Consider the following 26,071-nt stretch of genomic DNA (forward strand, 5'->3'; position numbering starts at 1 on the left):
TTAGGGCAATAGTGGTCGTTTTACTTGTCCTCGCTCAACGTCTGCTACCTTAATATGTGCCGTATTTTAATTTTGAATTGAAATAAACACGACAACAAAATTTGAGCGCGGATTGACAGAACCGACCACTAAGTTCTCTGATTGCTATTGAACTTATTGATTAAGCCCAATTTGGTCTCAAGTAGGTTGATCAAGAGTCATTACAGTCTGCGTTTTCAATTAAACCGATGACAAGATTAAACTTTGAATGATCTTTTAAGGCAATTTAATTTGGGACATTTCATTCTTTTGCCGATTTCATTACGTGGCCCTATCCGAAAAATCGGGAAAACAATAAATTTTATCGGGTTTTTTCATGACGCTTGTTTTACTATTAGAGTTTTCAGGGCGTGCGGAAACGAGTGATATTCGGCTCATTTTGTTCAAATTCGCTTAAAAACCCCTTTCAGAGGATACAGACTCTAATTACCGAAATGAAAGAACACCTAGTTAGTGATTAATTTCAGAAGTTTCCCTCTTGATGCATATTGTCCATTAAGAAGACAATTAATAGTATTGAAATTGCCCATAGCACTCTTCACAAAAACAGCTTAGTCTTTCAATTTGGTCTCATGTAATTGTTAATGAGATTTGGGAAATATAATTTTACCCTAACTACATGCTCAAAACGCTTTTGTTTCCTCAAAACCCAATTTTTTTTTTGAAACTTTGCCTTTCAGACATTGCTCACGTTTGATGAAAAAAATTTGATCAACTTTTGATCAAATTTTGATCAAATTTTGATCAAAAAAATTTGATCAAATTTTTAACTCTTTTTCCCGAAACATGCAATTTATCCACCTGTCAATAAGACAAAACTCTAATTATTAATAAATTGCCTTTAAGTCCAACGCAATATTAATTGTGGATTAACGAAGAAAAAATGAGGATTGCCAAAACCCATATAATGGCTCTTAGGAATATTCTGTTTTTGATTTCGATTTTAAGACATCAGCAATTATATTCGAGAAACCAAGTTTCAGGTTAATTGACCCAGTTTTGAGGGAAAGGGTTAGTTCTATTACTAATTGAAATGTGGGATCGTTTTCGGTTTGTTCCTCCCTCCCCCCACCATTGCATTAAGCAAACCCCTGTTACAGAGCACAAGCCATTACACAGTAACTCGTTTTGTGACCAATGCGCTGGTTGCTGGGAGGGTTAGTGCAAATACGATGCGCTTACTAAGCGTGTGGGGCGGGGGTTTAGGGCGCTATTAGAAAAGATCCGAAATGTGTACTATCTAGAGATAGTGGAAAAAACGGTTGTTAATTTCAGAGTGTTGTGGATACCAAAGCAGTATCTTCATGGAGAAAGGAGAGAGGTTTGGAGTGAGAGCAGTGTCGTACATTCACTTAATTGTCACATATTTTCAAACATCCAACAAAGCTCTCACATATGTCAAAGTAAGTGTCAAAAACGCCCATGGCTGGTGTTTGTTAATGAGCAGGTCCTTAAAAATACCACACGAGCAGGGGGTGTTAGGTAAAAATTGTTTTTGGTTACACCAGTCTCATCATGGTCATTATGGCTGTTGATTTGAAGCTGTCTGTGTAAGGATGAGCTCTTACTTAGCCATAGCTTCAGGTTGACCAAAGACTGACCAATGTTGGCTGCAATGATGGTACCACGTGAAAGTTTCAGACACAAAAAAAGTGGCAATAGTCACCAAAAAAGAGCATTGCTGCTCAGAAAAAGGGCAGCTGAGAACAGGCTACTGTAGGCCTAATGCTGTTCCGTTGCGATTAAGCAGGAACCAAAATTATCATTATTATTATTTACGCACACCTCAAACCGCTCATCAAGTATTTCTGCACTTTATTTACAAACTTAATTAAAACTTGAGGTCTTTCATATCAGACCAATGCACAGTTTATTGAGTATAAAGCGTAAGGAAAACCTCGCCTCTCAAATTACCGTAAATGATCATAGTGGAGATCTAAATTTTATGGGGGATGAATATGGGGAACAAATGAAAAAAGAAACATGAAATATTCTTCAAATATGATATGATGAAAGCATGATTATGCGATATACTTTAAAAGATCAATAGATGGCAACATTACAATAATTGTTGTTCCTATGCATGAACAAACAATCTTAACTTATTTGATGTTTTGGTTATATTTAAGTGGTACAGCACCGGTTGAGAGTTCTTAACATTGGGTTTTGACATCAATACCGAACTTAATTTTGAATCAAGTTGCTGAACAAGAAGGAAACAAGAGCCGCTTTTGTATTTGTAACGGATGAGTATAAGGATAACATGCTTAGTTTTCACGATGTTTCAAGGAAATTTGATTGTCATAATGGAATCAGACGATAGCTATTTGCAACTTTTTCCTACTTGGTACAAGTAACTGAGAGTTTACAAACAAAAATTGTCGAGACTCCAATACATGTTTATAAACAGACAAGTCGCGACTCATGAAACGCTCGACTTTGCTAAGGAAGAAGATGGACCGTGTTTTTTTCTTACAGTTATTATTGAACACCCCTCCCCCTTACTCTAAATGTAAAAGTATATTCGAAAGTCGAGGTTTGGACCTGAGATGTCTTGTAGCGTATCAATTATTTCAGGCACAGTTCAACTCACTCCTGTGCAAAAACGTGATCAGTGAGGTGGGGTATGGAAGAAGTCGAGGAGAAGTGAGAATTGAAGGGGATGTTTACGAGGAAGTTGACTTTGTTTTCCCCCCTAATGGGAGGATGAACATATTCAAGGCATCTCAAAATATCAAAACGCATTTTCCTTACCCAAATTTACGCAGTCCATGTTATAAGACTACTCATAGATATAAGACTAGATTTTATCAGCCACCCGCGCGTCATTGCCATGTTCTCCTTTCTGTGCCTTTTTTCCATGTTTCCAGAGAAATTAAGTTTGAACGCACGCTTCCCCCTTCGAGTTGTCATATTAATCTTCAGACGGAATTACTTGATTTCGGTTTGGAATGACAGCCTGGGTAACAAACCTGAGACCATAGAAGTAGTATCCCGTATCTAAAGTTCAGTGACAATCAGAACTGATTCAGAACAAACTTCAGAAAAATTTCAAGTTTTAGTACTGATTCAGAAGGATTTCAGAACCAACTGTGAGGAGATCTCTGAATTTCTGTGAATCAGACGAAAATTCGGAGAAACATTCTGTACTCTTCTGAATCAGAAGATAATTCAGAATGAATCAATTGTAGGAATGGAAAGTTAAACTTAAGCGTTTTTCGGAAAAGAACCAAATTAATACTGACCTTGAATTATTCCCAACACAAAAGCGAATTCTAAATTTGAAACTGTACAAAGATAATAATGGCAAAGAAAATTCAACTGATGAGAACGGTTGAATAAGTAAATATGTACTCTGATAAAGATTATATCACAGATTGAACATCAAAATTCTCACCCACGTAATATTGGATTAGAAACCCAAATTAGGGGCCTAGGTTATCAAAGTCATGATTGACCTTCTGAAAACTTTTCCCAAAAAGGCATTTTTCACACAACGCTTCGGAACATTTGGTAAAAATAGGACTAAACTATCATAACCAAACATAGATAAGCAGTATATATACGGCTCAATTTTATCCAATTTTTGTAACCAAAATCAGTCTGAAAATAATTATATTGTCGTGATAATCCGAATTGCGGAGTAAAGTTTATTAGACGAGTGAGTTAAAAGATCTCTGTCGTGGTAGTGAAAATTATAATAATTGTTTGAACTAGTATACTGTGGTAACTATACTTTTCGTTAAATTAACTTAGCAAATTTTCAACTACTTTCATTTTTTAGACATTTTCTTATAAATTAGTAGAGCTTAAACTGTTATCCAGTAGGTATTTGCTAAACGCTTTGATACTTGGCACTCATATGCATTTGTAACTAGTTGTTCTGAAGGAACCATAGCCTGTAATAATTAGGACTGGGTAAGACTTAATCGTTTTTTTCGGTTTTCTGTTAATCAACAGCGTAATTGTACAACTTTAGTAACTCCACAATACATCTCTAAGGATCTCAAATCATACTCAATCTAGCTTCAATTTATTGGATTTAAATTAGTTTGGTGACTAGTAAAGTAGTGATCAACCAATCAATATATAGGTTAAGTTAGGTTAACGAACTGGAGGACAGCATCGAATCCCGTACAACATCAAGACGATTGATTTCTGAAAGTATTAATCGGCCAAGCTCCTTCTAGGAGACCGCATAGTGAAGCCACTCTGAGGGTAGGCTTGCCTGCTCGTAGAAGACTCGGCAAGTTAAGTTAACCCACGTAGTATGGAATGGTGAACCAAGTAGACAAATGAAAAGGTCTGCAGTAATCTGAAGTAATTGATGAGCAATGTCTTAACGTTCTATCAAATTGGTTAATACTCGTTTGGTTGGGTTGTGGAGTGAACACCGACAAGCTCTTCACGTCATCTACAATTTGTTTTAGGTATATTGGTTGATCGATTAATTAGAAAGTGAATTGAGGACCTGGTATACTTCTCAATCTTAGAGTCACCAATTTATTTCATTTGGTAAAACACTTCTTAGAAGCTAAAATATCATATAACAACGAGAAGCATTACAAATATATTCTAATATCATCATTAATATTGGCAATTGACTACAGCCCCTGAAAATACTTTCTTTAGGACTTGAACGGAGGGCCTGGTATAACCCTTTAGTCTAGTTAAGAGTAGTAGGTTTGTGAAGTTACTATCCAGTCCAGTAGTTTTCTCTAAATATAGATTCTAGTAAAAATTGTGGAATTGTGAATAGGGTAAAACCTCCACCCTAAATATTCAGATTCTATATTAGCGACCACAGAGGGATTCTTCTGATTAAAAGGCGGTTTTGCATTTAAAAAAAAACGAAAATTTAAAATGTGAGAGAACCGATGAATTAGATATTTGGAATACGTTTCAAAGGTAAAACTCATCTACATTTTTTTTGTGTCATTTGGTTTTACATCGAAAATTACTTCAATTACCAAAAATGAACAACGCACCAAACAACCAGCAACAGCAACAACAGAACCAGGCGAACAATCAGCAGCAAATAGTCGTAGCACCACCCCTTCTCACCCTCCTCCGATACCCTAGCCGCGACTTCGAGAGTTTCGAAAGATGGGTTCGACACTTCGAATCCATGTCAAACGCCAATAATTGGGATGACCAGAGGCAACGCGAGGTTCTACTCACGTGTTTGAACAGTTATGCGTTAGATGAGTATTACAATCTCCCCAATCATTACTTTCAACAAGTGCAAGGACAACCAGCCCCGACCATAGCGAGAGTTCTGAAGGCTCTCAACAACAGAATCGGCGACTTTCCGAACGCAAGGAGTGCCCGCACCGAATTCAAAAATCTTCAGCAATTGGAATCAGAGTCAATCCAAGAGTTCTCAAGGCGAGTTCGTAAGTTAGGAGAGGCAGCCAATGCTCATCTTGATGTTGCGGGACGACAGGAAGCTAACAAAGATGCCTTTATGGACGGACTGTTGGACAGCGAAATCAGATATACACTCCTGAAGGAAGAACCGGGAAGCTCCAATGCAGCTACACAACGGGCCATTGCTCTAGACACCATCAGTAAGATTGAATCCAGTCGACTGCGGGGACGAAGAAACGGACATGTGAGATGGACAAAGGGTGAACAATATCATGACGATTCAGTGACAGCTGACTTTAGAGCACTTAACACCAGTCTGTCATCGGGTTTCAATCAAATGATCGAGTTTCAGACCAGAAGCTTCAATAGGATGCTAGAGCAGCAAAAGCGACATACACAGATCATGGAAAAGATGCTTGAGACCCAAAAAAAAATTTCTATCCGAATCAAGTCAACCCAGATTTCAGAGTAGAAGTCCGGGAAGACCGGAAGGCTTTCGACCCAGAACGTCTGCGATGCAGTGCGATAATTGCCGCGAGTTTGGGCACTTGTCAAATCAGTGTCCACAGAAAGGAACAATACAACCGGGTATATCCGCAAAATTGGACACCGATAGACAACCGATTGTAAAAAGCATTTTACAGAGAGCGAACTCAGAGCAAGTGAGCAGTATCAACAAAGTTCGAGCCGAACCAGTCTTTGGGCCTACAGTCTACGTGATGGTTAATCTTGACGGACGAAAACACAAAGCGTTAGTGGATACTGGGAGCAATGTGAACATTCTATCAGAAAAAGCCTACTCACAGTACGAACAGCGTTCCAAACTCCGACCATTCCGAGAACAAGTTCTTTCGGCCACCAATGATCCTTTCGAAATACTTGGCGGTTTCACTGGCGAAATAGCGTTCGACACCGGGGTTAAAGTGAAAGCCGATCTCTTGGTGACCCCGAACACAGACGTGCCTTTGATACTTGGGAACCAGGTGATGGAGGAGAATAAAGTATCAATCGACTTCCATTCTAAACAGCTGATGATGGAGAAAGAAAGCAATGTTGTAAATTTGCAATTTGCCTATAAACCTGAAGTCCCCAGGCACGTACATATTTGTGAGACGGAAGCAGAATCCGGTCCTGATCAAATCGAAACAACGGAAGAAACACAGCACGGGGTAACTGCAGAAACACACTTAACCCTATCATGCAATGAAGAATTAGAACAGATTTGTTCTTTAGCAATTCCAGACATTAACCAACAAACAGACGACAGAAGAACACTGCTGCGAGAGTTCAGAGATGTGTTTGCAATGAACGACAACTAACTTGGACAGACACACTTGGTTCAGCATGAAATTGACACAGGTGATACGCTGCCCATCAAGCTTGCACCCCATAGACTTGCACCCGGAAAGATCACTGTGGTTAAGAAGGAGATCGAGGACATGCTGGCACGAAACATTATCCGACCATCAAACAGCCTGTACAGTGCACCAATCGTTCTCGTTACCAAGAAGGATGGGAGCAATCGAATGTGCACAGACTTCAGACGACTAAATGAAGTAACAAAGAAAGACGCTTTTCCCCTTCCGCGAATTGACCAGACACTGGATCATCTTCACGGAGCAACGATTTTCTCAAGCCTCGACCTAGCCTCTGGATATTGGCAAGTCCCATTAGCTGAGAGTGCTATACCAAAAACTGCGTTCGTCACTCCCGATGGTGGACACTACGAGTACCTCAGAATTCCATTTGGTCTTTGCAATGCACCGGGAACCTTCCAACGACTTATGACAAGCATCTTCAATGAATATCTCTTCTCGTTTGTCCTCATCTTCTTGGACGACGTTCTGGTATTTAGTAGGAATGTGGAGGAACACGAAAAACACATGCGTCTCGTTTTTCAAGTTCTTCGCCAGGCCAATCTTAAACTCAAACCCAAGAAATGTCGCCTCTTTCAAAAATCGGTAACCTATCTAGGATACAAACTGAGCCCAGAGGGAATTGCACCAGATGAAAACAAACTCATTGCAGTACGGGACTGGAAACGACCAGAAAGCGTTACCGAAGTGAGGTCTTTTATTGGATTTTGCAGTTACTACAGACGTTTCATCAAAGACTTTGCTGGGATAGCGAAACCTCTTCACCAGATAACAAAAAAAGAACAGCCGTTTCACTTGGAACCCTGAATGCCATAATGCGTTCGAGAAACTGAACGAGGCGTTGATTGATCGCTCAGTACTCAAACATCCGGACTACAACTCTCCCTTTATCGTGGACATGGATGCAAGTGACAACAGTCTAGGGGCAGTACTCTCGAATTTTGTCGATGGAGTAGAATACCCAGTGGCTTTCGCTAGCAGAGTTTCGAGGCCAGCAGAATGTCGTTACTCAACAACAAAAAGAGAAGCATTAGCAGTCATTCAGGCGATGAAATGGTTTAAGCCTTTCATTTGGGGAACTCAATTTGTGCTCAGAACAGATCATGCATCGCTACAGTGGTTATTTAGACAAAACAATGACGGGATGATATTCAGGATGCTTCAAAGACTGCAAGAATTCGATTTTCAAGTAGTACATAGACCAGGAGACAAGCACGGGAATGCAGATGGACTGTCAAGACAGTGTAGCATCGCTCCTGAGCAAACTGAAGCTGAGAGACTGGTTATGTTTGGAAGTAGCCCATCAGCTAACTCTTTGGAAGACGCCCTCGGAAGAATTAACTTAGTTACAGCCGAGGACAGGAACGAACCAATGAGTATCCAATGTCAAGAAGACGTAAATTCACTTAGGCTGGCTCAAGGAAACGATACCTGCTTACGTCTCATCTTGCAATGGGTAAACGCTGAGAAACATCCAGACCAAAATCCGCTGAGAGACTTAAAAGTCAAGAAAGCAAACGCAATAGCACAAGGAGAAGATGCAGTAGCGATTTGGGGTCTCTGGGACCAGATGGAACTGACTAAGGGCGTGCTGTACAGGAATTGGCATGTGGAAGGAAGCAATACAACCCAAAAACAACTTGTAGTACCGCAGGGACTCAGAGAGACAGTTTTGGAACAACTTCACGATTCAAAACTCAGTGGAGGCCATTTTGCTTTTCAAAAGACCTTGGACAGGGCAAGACAGAGGTTTTGGTGGCCAAATATGAGAAAAGACATTGAACGAAAATGTGAGAACTGCACCCTGTGTCAAGCACGAAGTACCGCCTGAAAAAAAAGAATAGCTCCTCTCCAGACAATCAACGCTGGGATCCGATTCAGCAAAGTGGCGGCAGATATCCTGGGACTTGTAACCCGAGCAAAGGCAAGCGGTGCAAAATACATAATTGTTTTGACAGACTATTTTACGAAATACTTGGTTTGCGTTCCCCAAGAAAGAACTACGGCCGAAGATGTTGCTAGAGCAATTGTGGAGAACTGGGTTTTGACGCTCGGAGCACCTGATTGCCTTCACACCGATCAAGGAGCAAACTTCTGCAGCGAACTACTACTAGAAGTGTGCAAAATTTTTGGAATAGAGAAGACGAGAACATCTCCATATCACCCGCAGGGAAATGGCATGGTAGAACGTCACAACAGAGTTGTTGCGGATGTTATTTCCAAATACTGCGCAAACAATCCAAATAGCTGGGATCAAATGTTTCCCTATCTCAACTTCGTCTATAATACGACCGTACACAAAACAACAGGACAGACTCCATTTTCAATTGTGTTTGGACAAGAATGCAAATACCCGATTGACCTGCTACTCCCGAAAGCACCTGGTCACGAAATTGCCAACTACGAATTCACAAGATGGCTCAATGAACAGTTCAGGGAAGCACATATGAATGCCAGAGAGACACTTGGCTACAGACAAGGAAGACAAAAAGATTTGTACCAGAAGAACGCCTTTGGAGAGGAACAAAAGCCAGGAGAGAAAGTTTGGCTTTTCGCACCCCAAAAAGCAAAATCAAGGAAGTTTTATCTTCCCTGGATTGGACCATGTAACATCATCGAAAGGACCTCAGAAGTCAACTCTAAAATCTCAAAAGACACAAACTCCAAGAAATGGCAGATAGTCCACTACAATCGATTGAAGCCTTTGAAGAAGGAATACGAGTTACCCAGAATGGAAACAAGATCATCTCATCAGGAGAAATGGCCCAGCCGCCAAAATACGTATGACCAGGAAGTTCACATTGAAGAAGACAATAAAACTTTCACCCCAGAAATAACAGCAAGACGACCCAAACAAGAGTCCCTTCAAATGGATGGACGAGGATGAAGAGTTTTTCTACGATCTCTTTGCAGAGCGAAAACATTCAACTAAAAGGCCGACTAAGACTAATATACCAGCAGAACCGATCACTCCGGAACAAGACAAACACAGGAGAAACAGACCCCTTTTGTAAACCCAGCCAAAGAGATTGACTCTACACCACTGCCCCAACGACCACACAAGCCAAAAATTGTCTTGAGGGACCTCAGTGAAACACAGTCAACACAAGCAAGCGCCAAGAGGGAAATGTGCAAACCAAAAACCTTTGCAGAACTTTTGGGAACCAAAAATGACGAAACAGTGAACTCCATCGCTAAAACACGAGAAAGACGCACAGTGAAGTACCCAAAACGATTCGGAATCGACGACGAATAAAAAGAAGAATATATATATATATATATATATATATATATATATATATGTGTATGTATATATATATATATATATATATATATATATATATATATATATATAGATATATATGTATATATATGTATATATATTTATATATATATATATATATATTTATATATATATATATATATATATATATATATATATATATATATCTATATATAGGTTTGTGTGTGTTTAAAAAAAATTAGAAAAAAAGAAGTTGATTAAGTTTCTCTATATAGCATTGCTTGAAAAAATTGTAAAGATCAAAAGATTAGCCGAAATTTTTAATAAAGATGGGACGATCATAAAACTTATTCAAATAGCCCCATAAAAAGCTATCTTGCAAGTTAATATATCACCGGTATTAAGAAAAGAGCTAATTAGCTCAAAGAAATTTCAGCGAATTTGGGGGAAATATTAGAGAACGTAGCACTCTTTCTAATACAGAAAAAATGCTATCTAGGTTAGCGCAGTAATTAACCATAATAATGTTTAGATGTACAACTTTCTGATATTGATATTAATACTTGCGGTGCGACAGCAAACAGCAGAGAGTGCACGAACTACTGCGCATGTTCTCTTTCAACCTCAAACTCCAGTTTCAATGGCCGACTCATATCTGACTGTGGATATCGCAGTCCCACCTCCAAAGTTGTTGAACGTGGATCTCCGACCAAGTTATAAATTCTCTTTAATACTTCAGCAATTGGAACAGAAAACATGGAAGAGCTCCCAGTTTTGCAACAACCCAGAAATAAGCGCACTATTACAGCACCACTTTGACGGAATAATCTCATCTATTCAGATAGAATACGAAAGAGCAGAGAAAGAGAGGAAAAAGCTTGTCAAAGAAGTAGCATCTTTTTAAATCAGACTATCACTCTTCAGCGACAGAGACGATCACCACTGCTGTTTGCAATGGGAGCTGCGAAGGCGATAACTTTCGAACCCTTTCTGGAGAAAGCAGGCTGTAGACTACTCTCAATTTTTGGTCTGTGCGACAGTTCTAAGCGAAAGATGGAACAATTGGAAGGGCGATTGCACTATTTGGAATCACGAATGGTTCACCTCCACAGCGAAGAAAGAGAGTCTATTCAGGTCATGGCCAGCAGTAGTTTGAAGCTTCATGAAGACACACGAAAAGTGCTAAACTACTCAGAGGATAACTTTGAGATTCTGCAAACAAAACTGGAGGTGCTTCAAAAAACAATGGAAGAAATAGAACGAGCCCAAGCCTGTGATCATCGAAGCCTAATGTTTTTATGTATGCCTTTTGCGCCCAAATCGCAATTAACAACGTATCTTGGACTCTCAATGCTATGCATAGTGAGTTACAAGTACAAACACTATATTTGACGGAACAGAGAAACATATTTATTACAAGCATTGGAGTGCTATCCAAGGGAATACTGCCAGCCGCACTAGTACCCTACGAGGATTTACGGAAAATAATTACAACTCTGAAGCTGGGAGATACAAAGTGTTCTATACCATACGACCACTCAAGTTTACTTTACAGCCTGCCCTTAGTGAGAAATGTTTTTTCCAATCCACACGGACTGTTAATCATAATGGCGGTGCCAGTATACAGTGGTGAACAAATTCACGATGCCTACAAAGCAATCCCTCTGCCACAACCAATCAAGAACACAACGACGGCCGCAACTCTAAAATTAGAAAGGAACTATTTGATCGTATCAAGGCGAGAAGAAAGCTATGCCGAAATGAAGAGTGAGGAATATCTGTCTTGTTTGGGGGCACAATTGCTGATACTTTGCACCAGGACAGTAGCGTTGGTGAGCGCGCAAGATCAACTCTGCTTGACTTCACTCCTATACAATCACGAGGTAGCTGCTTTGAAGACTTGCAAACTAGAATTAACCGAATTGCCGATTTTACCGACAGCAATCTACCTTGGGAACTCTATGTACCTCCTCAACGCGGCAGACGATCAACAATTTCTTTATAACATAACGTACAGTGGGGGCAGAAAGTTTTCAAACCGTGTACCGGCCTGTAAAAGTTGCCTAGTACACCCCCCTGCGATGGAAAACTGGTTCACCCGAAGAATGGACTGGTCATGTTGCCCGATCCAGCATACTGTCTTCGACAATGTGGACTAATAACAACAATGACAACTCCCGAACTACTGGATACCGCTTTGAACATCCCGAACATTCCAGCGGTCACTCCTACAGAAGAGAGTAGGAATTTGATGTTGCATAAGATCAGGTCGGCACTCAAGGATGTCACTACGCTTGATGTCACGCCTGAATTAGTCAGTGAGATGGTAGACAAAATCCATCAACAACTTTTTGAGGAAAACAACTTCAAATCCTTTCGCCATGGGTCAACACTGCATACATTTAAAGAGCTGGCTGGTCTGCTTGGTTTCTCTTTATGGTACCTTGCATTTGTCCTTTTGGCTGTCTGGGCAGCGAAGAAGTGTTACAAGTCCAAAAACACTACAAAACATATTCACAATTTGTCGGACGATGATCAACGAGATATCGGAACTGACATGCAGTTTGAAGAGAGACTGAACTTAGTTGAGAGAATGCGGAATGAGGAGACAAACGCTGATTAAAAAGACACTGTTGTACCAATATTTGGTGATGGTGCTTTTATAAACTTTTACTTGTTACTAATTTCACTGTATTGTACTATTCAGGAGAATATCTGTCTTGTTTGGGGACACAATTGCTGATACTTTGCACCAGGACAGTAGCGTTGGTGAGCGCGCAAGATCAACTCTGCTTGACTTCACTCCTATACAATCACGAGGTAGCTGCTTTGAAGACTTGCAAACTAGAATTAACCGAATTGCCGATTTTACCGACAGCAATCTACCTTGGGAACTCTATGTACCTCCTCAACGCGGCAGACGATCAACAATTTCTTTATAACATAACGTACAGTGGGGGCAGAAAGTTTTCAAACCGTGTACCGGCCTGTAAAAGTTGCCTAGTACACCCCCCCCTGCGATGGAAAACTGGTTCACCCGAAGAATGGACTGGTCATGTTGCCCGATCCAGCATACTGTCTTCGACACAGTGGACTAATAACAACAATGACAACTCCCGAACTACTGGATACCGCTTTCAACATCCCGAACATTCCAGCGGTCACTCCTACAGAAGAGAGTAGGAATTTGATGTTGCATAAGATCAGGTCGGCACTCAAGGATGTCACTACGCTTGATGTCACGCCTGAATTAGTCAGTGAGATGGTAGACAAAATCCATCAACAACTTTTTGAGGAAAACAACTTCAAATCCTTTCGCCATGGGTCAACACTGCATACATTTAAAGAGCTGGCTGGTCTGCTTGGTTTCTCTTTATGGTACCTTGCATTTGTCCTTTTGGCTGTCTGGGCAGCGAAGAAGTGTTACAAGTCCAAAAACACTACAAAACATATTCACAATTTGTCGAACGATGATCAACGAGATATGGGAACTGACATGCAGTTTGAAGAGAGACTGAACTTAGTTGAGAGAATGCGGAATGAGGAGACAAACGCTGATTAAAAAGACACTGTTGTACCAATATTTGGTGATGGTGCTTTTATAAACTTTTACTTGTTACTAATTTCACTGTATTGTACTATTCAGGAGAATATCTGTCTTGTTTGGGGACACAATTGCAGATACTTTGCACCAAGACAGTAGCGTTGGTGAGCGCGCAAGATCAACTCTGCTTGACTTCACTCCTATACAATCACGAGGTAGCTGCTTTGAAGACTTGCAAACGAGAAGTAACCGAATTGCCGATTTTACCGACAGCAATCTACCTTGGGAACTCTATGTACCTCCTCAACGCGGCAGACGATCAACAATTTCTTTATAACATAACGTACAGTGGGGGCAGAAAGTTTTCAAACAGTGTACCGGCCTGTAAAAGTTGCCTAGTACACCCCCCTGCGATGGAAAACTGGTTCACCCGAAGAATGGACTGGTCATGTTGCCCGATCCAGCATACTGTCTTCAACACAGTGGACTAATAACAACAATGACAACTCCCGATCTACTGGATACCGCTTTCAACATCCCGAACATTCCAGCGGTCACTCCTACAGAAGAGAGTAGGAATTTGATGTTGCATAAGATCAGGTCGGCACTCAAGGATGTCACTAGGCTTGATGTCACGCCTGAATTAGTCAGTGAGATGGTAGACAAAATCCATCAACAACTTTTCGAGGAAAACAACTGCAAATCCTTTCGCCATGGGTCAACACTGCATATATTTAAAGAGCTGGCTGGTCTGCTTGGTTTCTTTTTATGGTGCCTTGCATTAGTCCTTTTGGCTGTCTGGGCAGCGAAGAAGTGTTACAAGTCCAAAAACACTACAAAACATTTTCATAATTTGTCGAACGATGATCAATGAGATATCGGAACTGACATGCAGTTTGAAGAGAGACTGAACTTAGTTGAGAGAATGCGGAATGAGGAGACAAACGCTGATTAAAAAGACACTGTTGTACCAAAATTTGGTGATGGTGCTTTTATAAACTTTTACTTGTTACTAATTTCACTGTATTGTACTATTCAGGAGAATATCTGTCTTGTTTGGGGACACAATTGCTGATACTTTGCACCAAGACAGTAGCGTTGGTGAGCGCGCAAGGTCAACTCTGCTTGACTTCACTCCTATACAATCACGAGGTAGCTGCTTTGAAGACTTGCAAGCGACAAGTAACCGAATTGCCGATTTTACCGACAGCAATCTACCTTGGGAACTCTATGTACCTCCTCAATGCGGCAGACGATCAACAATTTCTTTATAACATAACGTACAGTGGGGGCAGAAAGTTTTCAAACCGTGTACCGGCCTGTAAAAGTTGCCTAGTACACCCCCCTGCGATGGAAAACTGGTTCACCCGAAGAATGGACTGGTCATGTTGCCCGATCCAGCATACTGTCTTCGACACAGTGGACTAATAACAACAATGACAACTCCCGATCTACTGGATACCGCTTTCAACATTCCGAACATTCCAGCGGTCACTCCTACAGAAGAGAGTAGGAATTTGATGTTGCATAAGATCAGGTCGGCACTCAAGGATGTCACTACGCTTGATGTCACGCCTGAATTAGTCAGTGAGATGGTAGACAAAATCCATCAACAACTTTTTGAGGAAAACAACTTCAAATCCTTTCGCCATGGGTCAACACTGCATACATTTAAAGAGCTGGCTGGTCTGCTTGGTTTCTCTTTATGGTACCTTGCATTTGTCCTTTTGGCTGTTTGGGCAGCGAAGAAGTGTTACAAGTCCAAAAACACTACAAAACATATTCACAATTTGTCGAACGATGATCAACGAGATATCGGAACTGACATGCAGTTTGAAGAGAGACTGAACTTAGTTGAGAGAATGCGGAATGAGGAGAAAAACGCTGATTAAAAAGACACTGTTGTACCAAAATTTGGTGATGGTGCTTTTATAAACTTTTACTTGTTACTAATTTCACTGTATTGTACCATTCAGGAGAATAGTTTAGTCCGGAGGGGTAGGATGTAGGAAAGGAAAGTTAAACTTAAGCGTTTTTCGGAAAAGAACCAAATTAATACTGACCTTGAATTATTCCCAACATAAAAGCGAATTCTAAATTTGAAACTGTACAAAGATAATAATGGTGAAGAAATTTAAACTAATGAGAACAGTTGAATAAATAAATATGAACTCTGATAAGGATTATATCACAGATTGAACATCAAAATTCTCACCCACGTATTATTGGATTAGAAACCCAAATTAGGGGCCTAGGTTATCAAAGTCATGATTGACTTTCTGAAAACTTTTCCCAAAAAGGCATTTTTCACAAATCGATTCGGAACATTTGGTAAAAATAGGACTAAATTATCATAACCAAACATAGATAAGCAGTATATATACGGCTCAATTTTAGCCAATTTTTGTAACCAAAATCAGTCTGAAAATAATTATATTGTTGTGATAATCCGAATTGCGGAGTAAATTTTATTAGACGAGTGAGTTAACAGATCTCTGTCGTGGTACTGAAAATCATAATAATTGTTTGAACTAGTATACTGTGGTAACTATACTTTTCGTTAAATTAACTTAGCAAATTTTCAATTACTTTCATTTTTTAGACATTTTCTTATAACTTAGTAGAGCTTAAACTGTTATCTAGTAGGCATTTGCTAATACTTGGCACTCATAGGCATTTGTAACTAGTTGTTCTGAAGGAACCATAGCCTGTAATAATTAGGACTGGGTAAGACTTAATCGTTTCTTTCGGTTTGCTGTTAATCAACAGCGTAATTGTACAACTTTAGTAACTTCACAATATATCTCTAAGGATCAGAAATCATACTCAATCTAGCGTCAATTTATTGGATTTAAATTAGTTTTGTGACTAGTAAAGTAGTGATCAACCAATCAATAATTAGGTTAAGTTATGTTAACGAACTGGAGGACAGCATCGAATCACGGACAACATCAAGACGATTGATTTCTGAGAGTATTATTTGGCCAAGCTTTTTCTAGGAGACCGCATAGTGAAGCCACTCTGAGGGTAGGCTTGCCTGCTCGTAGAAGACTCGGCAAGTTAAGTTAACCCACGTAGTATGGAATGGTGAACCAAGTAGACAAATGAAAAGGTCTGCAGTAATCTGAAGTAATTGATGAGCAATGTCTTAACGTTCTATCAAGTTGGTTAATACTCGTCTGGTTGGGTTGTGGAGTGAACACCGACAAGCTCTTCACGTCATCTACTATTTGTTTTAAGTATATTGGTTGATCGATTAATTAGAAAGTGAATTGAGGACCTGGTATAATTCTCAATCTTAGAGTCACCAATTTTTTTCATTTGGTAAAACACTTCTTAGAAGCTAAAATATCATATAACATAGAGAAGCATTACAAAAATATTCTAATATCATCATTATTATTGGCAATTGACTACAGCCCATGAATGTACTTTCTTTAGGACTTGAACGGAGGGCCTGGTATAACCCTTTAGTCTAGTTAAGAGTAGTAGGTTTGTGAAATTACTATCCAGTCCAGTAGTTTTCTCTAAATATAGATTCTAGGAACAATTGTGGAATTGTGAATAGGGTAAAACCTTCACCCTAAATATTCAGATTCTATATCACTGAATTAGCTCTGAATCAGACAATTTCAGCGCAAAATGTGACATGAATTACACTCTGACTCAGTAATGAAAGAACTTTACGAAGTTGGATTGCATTCGAAAACTTGGTTAATTTGAAGGGAAATTGGTAACTACTTTCCACAAAAGGGCCGAGCAAATTGAGGCTACATTTTTTGTACATGTCAATGTATCTACAGCTCACCATTTAAGGTAACTCGCACAATTTATGCATTTTAGTTACCATACTTTTGTAACTGGTTTCCATTTTGAATGAATCTTATTTCCGCCGAATGGGAAAGAACCATTTTTGTTCAGAGACTAGGATTCGGAGGATGTTTCTGCGGTAAAATGTAACCAAAAATCGTGAGCGCAGAATCAGCTAGGTCTGCCTGTGCGCTTTTATGAATAGTTGAATAGTTAAACATGATTTTCATAACGTTAATGATAAGCAGAGCAAAGATGAATGATTGTGTACCAAAAACGTTTAAACAAAATCCCTTCCAAATTTTGAACTCTGTTAAGTTTTGACACTGCCCCCTTTGCCCGCGGGAGATAAATTTTGTTAACGAGTTTCAAACTTCAACCACTTTTCTTTCAGTTAAAGTTCCGCAATTAGTTAACAACCAGTTTTTATAGCCGCTTATGTAAGTTTTGGCCTCTTAACCAGAACGCAAGTTGTGAATCAGATTGTGATGTAAATACAAATTTAAATAGGTTGTAAAAAGTGTAGCTCGTCTAGGCAATTGAGTGATTTTTTCTGCGGCAAACTTTATCGTATTTTGAAAGTTGTTTCAAATTATAAAATAAAGTTAGAATAAATCTCTGAAAAACAATTTTCTACAAGTATTCACGAGAGGAATGACAAGAAGAGAAAGTACTAATTGATCTAAAAAATAGAAGATAAAAAGTAAATTTTTCCAGAATGAAAATTTTTGCACCTCAGAAAAATGAAAGAAAAAATTTTGAAAAGGAAGCCATTATTGAGCTAAACAGACATGATTGGAAAGATGGCTGTTTTTACTATATATATGCAAAGACAAATAAAATTTTCTAGAAATTTTTTTGTGAAAAAATATTTGAAAAAAAACTTTCCTTTTTATCAGCTTCAAACTGATATGATTAGATGTAAAGGTACTCTTGAGGAGTAAGTGAGTGCAGTATTTTGGTGAAACACCAGCTATGGGTGGGATAAAATTTCTTGTCGGCTTTTTAATGTTTTCTATTACACCAATAAACTGACACCCGTTTTTTTGTTCTGCCATTGTGTCTTTGAATTAAGAAGTACTTGAGAATTTTTTAAATCGTAATTGCGCTGTGATTAAAAGAAAGTTTCAAAAAATGACTTGAATACAATTAGAACTGAAGTTTCGAAAACGAGTGGAAAAATTATATCCTTATTGTGATGCTAATTTAATTTTTTTTCCGATAGTCTGCCACTCGGTAAAAATGCAAATATGGCTCTTGAAATTATGAGTGTGTGTGTGTGTGTGTGTGTGTGTGTGGGTGTGCGTGCGCGCGTGCTAATGAGATATTTTAAGTTTATATGAGTTCATTTGAATTTCAATTTGATTTTAACCAGCTGGTTAAATGATGTAAAATTTAAAACTCCGCTAAGTTTTTCGAACTTAGAAAAAGTGAACTTAACCATTTAACTTCTACTACAATATGCCCATAAGAAAAATATATCAAAAACAAACCAAAATCTAGATAACTACTCTCTGTGTTATCAACAGAGAAGAGAGATTTCGCTTACAAAAGTAAATTGGAAAGAAGATCCAAAAAATTTACAAAAATCAAGCGGTATACGTACTCCACAAAGGTAAATATTAGATATTTAATTGAGTCCGATTTCTTTTTTCAAACTAATCTTAAGCGAAAAGTCCCAAAAGTCACTTGGTTAAAACAAGTTATTCTCCAATGTAGTAAGTAACCTCTAAATTGGGATGAGAAATCTAATTTTCATTAAAGTTTCTAGATCCGTTCAGTTTAGATAAAATTAGAACTGCCAATGCTTATCAAGATCAATATTTTTTGAATAAACTGCTTATAAAGTCGTAACTTACTTAGCCAATTATTCTTTCATTCAAATTTAATTAGAAACTTCTGAGAAATAACCAAAGATTAGTATATTGCTATAATTTGATAAGTTTTCTTATTTTTCCCAAGATAGCTTGAGTTAGAAATTCCACTTTCAAAATTGATGTTGCAATTTTGCTGCGTTGGCTTTTTGTGAAAAATGGGTTTAATCGTATTGTTATAATTATAATTTAGTTTTTTCAACAGACAATATTAATTTTATTCGCTTGATCGGTCGTTTCTGAGAAAAATGTACAAAAATGAATTGATAGCAGTAAAGCAGCATTTTTTATAAAATATATCCTTTTTGTGATGCAAATTTAATTTTTTTTCCAATAAGGTGCCGCTCGGTAAAAATGCCAATATGGCTCTTGAAATTGTGGGTGTTTGTGTGTGTGTGTGTGTGTGTGTGTGTGTGTGTGTGTGCGTGTGTTTGTGTAAGCATGTGTGTATTTATGTATGTCTGTGCATTTGTGTGTGTGTGTGTGTGTGTGTGTGTGTGGGTGTGCGTGCGCGCATGCTAATCAGATATTTTAAGTACATTTGAGTTCATTTGAATTTCAATTTGACTTTAACCAGCTGGTTAAATGATGTAAAATTTAAAACTCCGCTAAGTTTTTCGAACTTAGAAAACGTGAACATAAACCATTTAACTTCTGCTACAATATGCCCATAAGAAAATTATATCAAAAACAAACCAAAATGTAGATAACTACTCTCTGTTTTATCAACAGAAAAGAGAGATTTCGCTTACAAAAGTAAATATGAAAGAGGATCCAAAAAATATACAAAAATCAAGCGGTATACATACTCCATAAAGGTAAATATAAGAAATATAATTGAGTCCGATTTCTTTTTTCCAAACTAATCTTATGCGAAAAGTCACGAAAGTCACTTGGTTAAAACAGGTTTTTCTCCAATGTAGTAAGTAACCTCTAAATTGGGATGAGATGTCTAATTTTCATTAAAGTTTCTAAATCCGTTCAGTTTAGATAAAATTAGAACTGCCAATGCTTATCAAGATCAATATTTTTTGAATAAACTGAATAAAGTCGTAACTTACTTAGCCAATTATTCTTTCATTCAATTTTAATTAGAAACTTCTGAGAAATAACCCAAGATTAGTATATTGCTATAATTTGATAAGTTTTCTTATTTTTCCCAAGATAGCTTGAGTTAGAAATTCCACTTTCAAAATTGATGTTGCAATTTTGCTGCGTTGACTATTTGTGAAAAATGTGTTTAATCGTATTGTTATAATTATAATTTAGTTGTTTCAACAGACAATATTAATTTTGGTCGTTTGATTGGTCGTTTTTTTGAAAAATGTACAAAAATGAATTGATAGCAGTAATGCGGCATTTTTTAAGAAAGTGGAAAGTTGTAGGATTTTTATAGGTGTGATTTAGTTTAAAGTATCTTGCATTATAACCCCGCATGACTCATCTCCCTCATGTTCTCATTACGATAGCAAAAGACCAAAATGTTTGTTCTCCCTGGCGTTGAATATATGGAAAATCGAATAAGGTTCTGAAAAAAGCCACTATGTCACCGATAGGGGCTTCGCTACACTTCTTAACGCGCAATAATTGTAAATTGAAAAAAAGCTTGAACAGAAAAAGAGTTCAAATTTCAATTTTGAGATTTCTTGAATTACCAAAATTATCCAGTTCAAACGGAATCAACTGCGCAATACTCTGACTTATGCCTGGTTCAAGCAGTACGTCATCTGTCAAGAAAAAACGTGGGTGTGCAAAGCAACCGAAAATAGCGTTAACAGCTGGCTATTTAGAGGTTTGTACGATTTATTTTTAATCCTAGCTTTGATCATAGGCCTGCAAGTCTGGCAAGTCTTGTTGTGGAACTATCCAAGATATTGAAAGTGGTTGCGTGGGTCCTAGCACTGAGTTGCACTATCTGTATGATTTGCCATTTTTTCCCAATTTTTATGCCCTCCCTCCACTCTGCTCCAACCCCCCTTCCTCCCATCCCCTGCCTCTCTCCTTCCCTCCCACTTCAACACGAGCGTTAATAGCAAATCACTATCGAAGCTAAAATATTTTCCCGAATGTGTGCTTTGTTAAATAAGGAAAAAGTTTTAAGCTCTAGCCGGATGCTTGAATTTTAAATGACAAACAATATTAGTTGTTTTATCGGTTTTATTCTGCCCCTCACGCATAAAAATGCTTCAAAATGTGCTTCAGACATTGTTTTTTTTTGTCGTGGTCGATAACATGGGTCAAAGAATTCAATAAGTTGAATTTTAAATTAAATTTTGAACTGAAAATATACAAAAATTAGCTTGTATTTATAGTGGTTATCTATGCGAAAATATACAGAGAAAAATTAGATTAGCTACAAATATTTTACATGATTGGCATGTGAATAGATCTTAACTCCGAATCCCGGAGGTGATTTTCTATATTCATCAACATTTCATGAGAATCATATATGGCTTGGGTACAATCGAGTTCATTAGTTGGAGGTCGGTGGATGTTAAAATCAGGTTTCTGTTGGTGGGAGAATTTGCTTCTGACATATGATTGATAGGTCAATAAGATAATGATGGCGCAAAAACAAAATTAGAATTGAGTTTATTTTTGTGACCATTACTTATCGACACAGCAATAAAGTTCGTCAGGTAAGTTCTTCTTTCGTTCTTTGAAACTTTAATAGAGAAAACTTCTAAGTTTCTTGATGTTTCTTTGAAACCATCACATCCTTCCTCCTTTTTAAGGCAAGTTTGTGGGTATAGGTTCTCCAACTCTGTCGGGTTGTTTTCTGTTTCTTGTTGATGTTCGTGAAGGCTCTGAGGTTTCGGGTTGTTGGTGCTCTGCAGATGATGTGGCTGCAGAAGCTTCATCTTGAAGTGAAGGTCCCACATCTGTACTCTGACGTTGTTGTTTTGATTGAGATATGGTCTCCTCCACTGCTGGTTCAATTTTCACATTGTCCTCGTCTAGTCTCGCAATTTGGTTGTCGCTCACTAGAATAGTCCGTGCTGAGTTTTCGGGCTGTATGAAAGATGTGTTCAAGCCCTTCCTGATGATGAAGGTAGCAGGAACTGTCTTTGTGTTTTCGTTGGCCTTGAATAGAATGGGTTCGCACAAGTCGAAATCTGCTATTGCTGGTAGTCTCACTCTGCGTCCCAACAAGAGTTCAACTGGAGTTTTGCTCCTCGTCTTTGAAGTGTTGCGATGTGTCATCAGTGCCCTTTGCAGGAATGACACAAATGCTCCAAATGACACATTAAGGTTGGGACTGCACGCTTGATGTGCCCACTTCACTGTCTGAACTGCTCTTTCAGCTAGTCCATTAGCTCTTGGATGATAGACGGGTGATTCTATTTTCCTAATTTCCAGTGATTCACACCACTGTTTAAGGTCACCACTTACAAATTCAGGACCATTATCAGAAACTAAAGTTTTTGCTATTCCGAATCTTGCAAAGAAACTGACTAGTGAAAGGTGGGGATATATGATTTCATAGTGTCCATATTAACTTCCTAGTACGATCCTAGTATGGAAGCAATATATGATCCTTGTATGATTACCCATCATAAATTATCCTAGTTGTTACAACAAATCATACATTTATTCACTTCAATTTACTTTTTCATTTCTGTCGATGATGCATCACTTATGTGATTACCCGGCATCACTTTCGTCGTACACAAGAACAGATAATTTTTAATTGGAAAAACTCCAAGGGGCAAAAAATATTTTAATTTGTCATCGACCGAATTCTCGAAAACAAAATACATAACCAAGCGAAACAAAAATTACCTTGAAAATGATTTGAAGCTCTTAAAAGTTCGCCCTAAAATTCCTTGAAACTGTTATACAAGGATGCCCACCTGCATAGCAGGCAAAGTACCCGAAAAATTGAGTGTTCTTTTTTGCTAGCAATTTGGCATGATCCTTGTAAAAAAAGATCTTTGTTTTTATACGCAATCATTTCTTAGTCCCATAGGTTTCATTTCTTCTGCTTTCAAATCTGATGATTAAAATTGCTTTCTGAATCATTTATAGTATGAAATATAAGACTTCTACATTCATGGGGACTTATTGGATTTCTTTTCGTTCTGAAATTACATTTTTTCGGCGTGAAGATTAATATATTTTAGGTTAAGCAGATGTCAATTTGTTCACTTTTCAATCCAGATTCGAGAAATTTTGGGTTGAAATTAAACGAATTGTGGATCTTTTCCGTTTGTGCACCTATTCAACTAAGAGATCTATTTTTCTAACAAAAAGACGGTCATGATAAAATGAGGTTTATTGATTTGTTGATAATTTGATCAAAACCAGTGGAATTCGCCGAATGTCAATTAGTTCCCTCTGACGTCAAAAACTGATATCTTTTTTTAGTCCACAACATGAATGCATCAAACAATTTTGTTCGAGCAAAATAAACACCTTAAGTACTTATAGTTGAGCCCCATAGACGCAGCAATTTTTGCAACATATAAAACCCAAGTCCAGCCACATATACGAACTACATTTAGAAACCAGCAAGAAATTTTGTTTTTTTGCCAAAGGTCATTGTATGTTGAATAGACTAGGCAAACAGGAGGTACAAAACAATAATATAGAGCAATATATAATTCCATTCAATGGTCTAAGCTGTGTAAATTTTTTTATGAAATCTTTTTTTTAATGTTCAAGGTCACAAGGTGCTGGCAAATGTTCCGTGCAACAAGAGAAAAAAAACAAGGACCTCTTTTAAACCTTCAAACCCCGGATTCGCCAAAACTGTAAACGTATCACAAAAGCAAACAAAACACAAATAAAATGAAACACATGGGAGAAGAGAAGTTCTCTGTCAGGGCAAAAAAAAGAAAGACATAAAAAAACAATTTTTTATTAAAAATTTTTTCCCGTCAAAATTTAGGTTAAAAAATACTCAAAATAATTCAAAACAAAAGCAATAATTCATTATTATTTTATTTGTTTTTTATTGATTATATATAATTACTTTTTCTCGTAGTTATATTACTTATCATATGCTCCTACAAATTTTCTGAGTTTTATGAGTTTTAGAGGCGTTTAAGTTTGCGTTGCATTAGCAGTCACCTTTCAATCTGAACATCAATTAGTTATTGAAAATTAATTCAGTTGAGATTTTAATGTCTTTTTTGAACTTGAACGAGCTTGAGTCTGGGTCCTGCAGTTTTTTCTGCTGCGTAATTTCATCAACTAGAAAAACTTTATTCTGGATTGTATTCTATTCGAACTAGACTCCTCTTTCCTACGAATATTTGAAGTAGCACATGAAAGCATCTAAATGCTGAACGAGAAAAAATCTGGATCACAAGTGATTTTATTTTGGCTGGACATTTTCATAAACTAAAATCTTCACCAGGTTGAGGTCCCAGGCCAAAAGTCTGGACATAAACGCACCAAAATATGTGAACACACGAAAAATTGGCGAATGCAGAAAGGTCTACATGAACGCACAAATAGTCTGTTGAGCACACGAAGGTCTGTGGACATAAGCGCACAAAAAAATTTGAAGACACAGAAATCTGCTGAACGCACGTGCGCAGACTCTGTCTGGACATAAATGCACGTGCTGTTTGATTAACGCACGAAAGTCTGGTGGTCTCACTAAAGTTTGGACATGAATGCAAGAATAGTCTGATGAACGCACGAAAGTCTGGACATGAACGCACGAAAGTCTGGCGAACGCACGAAAGTCTCGACATAGACACTTTCTGTCTGGGACGGTCTGGACATATCGAGTTTCGGTCCGTGACCTCAACCTGGGTCTGTTTGGGCAGAGGCCACTTTTACGATATATTAAAACACGAACGTGGAAACCAGCTTCAATTTTAAATAAATGAATGCAAAGTTTTGTGTATTGGTAGCTTGGTAGTGGTATTTTGTAGCTAGCTGTTCAGTTTTTCAGAGATGCACTCGCGATGGATAAAAAAGTATGGCTTGCACGCACTGGGAAGACTATTCGGGTATGGTTGGGACGAGGCGCGAGAGGGATTCGTGTGATCAAATTGGACCAAATACATGCAACCGAGTGAAAGGACTGACGCTGATAATTACATGTCATTAGATTAGACAATTGTGGAATTCGATATGTTGGATCTTTTCAGTTTGTCCCCCCCCACTCATTTTTTTTTTAAAAAAAGTCGCGTTGCTGAGGGCTGCAAGTAATCTGTATTCACTAAGCTGGGGGGGGGGGGGGCACAAACGGAAAAGATGTGATCTGTTAAACTATAACGCAATTACAACAAAAATAATAAACAATTGCTACGCACAGACAATAAAATTTTCCTATTTTTAACAATTAATTTTGCCAGGTTGAGACGTTTTTTAGCAATTAATTTTGCCAGGTTGAAATATCTTCAAATAAATTTCTTTATCAAACGACGAATATTATCGCGCAGAATGTTTTCTCATTCGCTGTATTTTGGGTAATAAAATATTAAGGTAAACGTGCGTGCGATTCAAATAGTTTGAGCTGTTGTACCATCCCCGTAAACAAAACAATAGCTTGCTGTTTATATTCAATTTGGCACAAAAACATGGAGGGGATGAACACAGAAAAAACCCGATAACAAGAATTATCACGTGAATACAAACTTATGAAACAGGAAAACGATCCAATATCAGTACTTTAGTGCTTTGGAACGTTATACTTTAGTTCTGGAGGAGGGGGAAAAGTTGCTCTCAGGTTTTGTGAAGTTTTCTGTGTATTTGGCTACCATGCGTGTGAAGGCTGCTGTTTTGAGTTTGCGGCCTCTTGAATGATTCCAATGTTCGGGGTGTGCGGTCATTTTGACTACTCTTTGGTTCGAAC

At 38.1% G+C, this 26,071-nt stretch overlaps 1 protein-coding gene across 1 annotated transcript in view; it reads left to right on the forward strand.

The window, feature by feature from the left end:
• Positions 1–25,370, forward strand: part of LOC142349762 (uncharacterized) — a 28,955-nt gene extending 3,585 nt beyond the window's left edge. The window contains exons 4-7 of the mRNA XM_075401522.1: positions 1,315–1,442; positions 2,617–2,760; positions 20,926–21,049; positions 25,166–25,370. Coding sequence (XP_075257637.1) covers positions 1,315–1,442; positions 2,617–2,760; positions 20,926–21,049; positions 25,166–25,260 — 491 coding nt within the window. The 3' untranslated portion in view covers positions 25,261–25,370. The remainder of the gene's footprint in view (positions 1–1,314; positions 1,443–2,616; positions 2,761–20,925; positions 21,050–25,165) is intronic.
• The last annotated feature ends 701 nt before the right edge of the window (positions 25,371–26,071 follow it).

Source organism: Convolutriloba macropyga, chromosome 11 (assembly GCF_964194025.1).
Source record: "Convolutriloba macropyga chromosome 11, txConMacr16.3, whole genome shotgun sequence".
Taxonomy (NCBI): Eukaryota; Metazoa; Xenacoelomorpha; order Acoela; family Convolutidae; genus Convolutriloba; species Convolutriloba macropyga.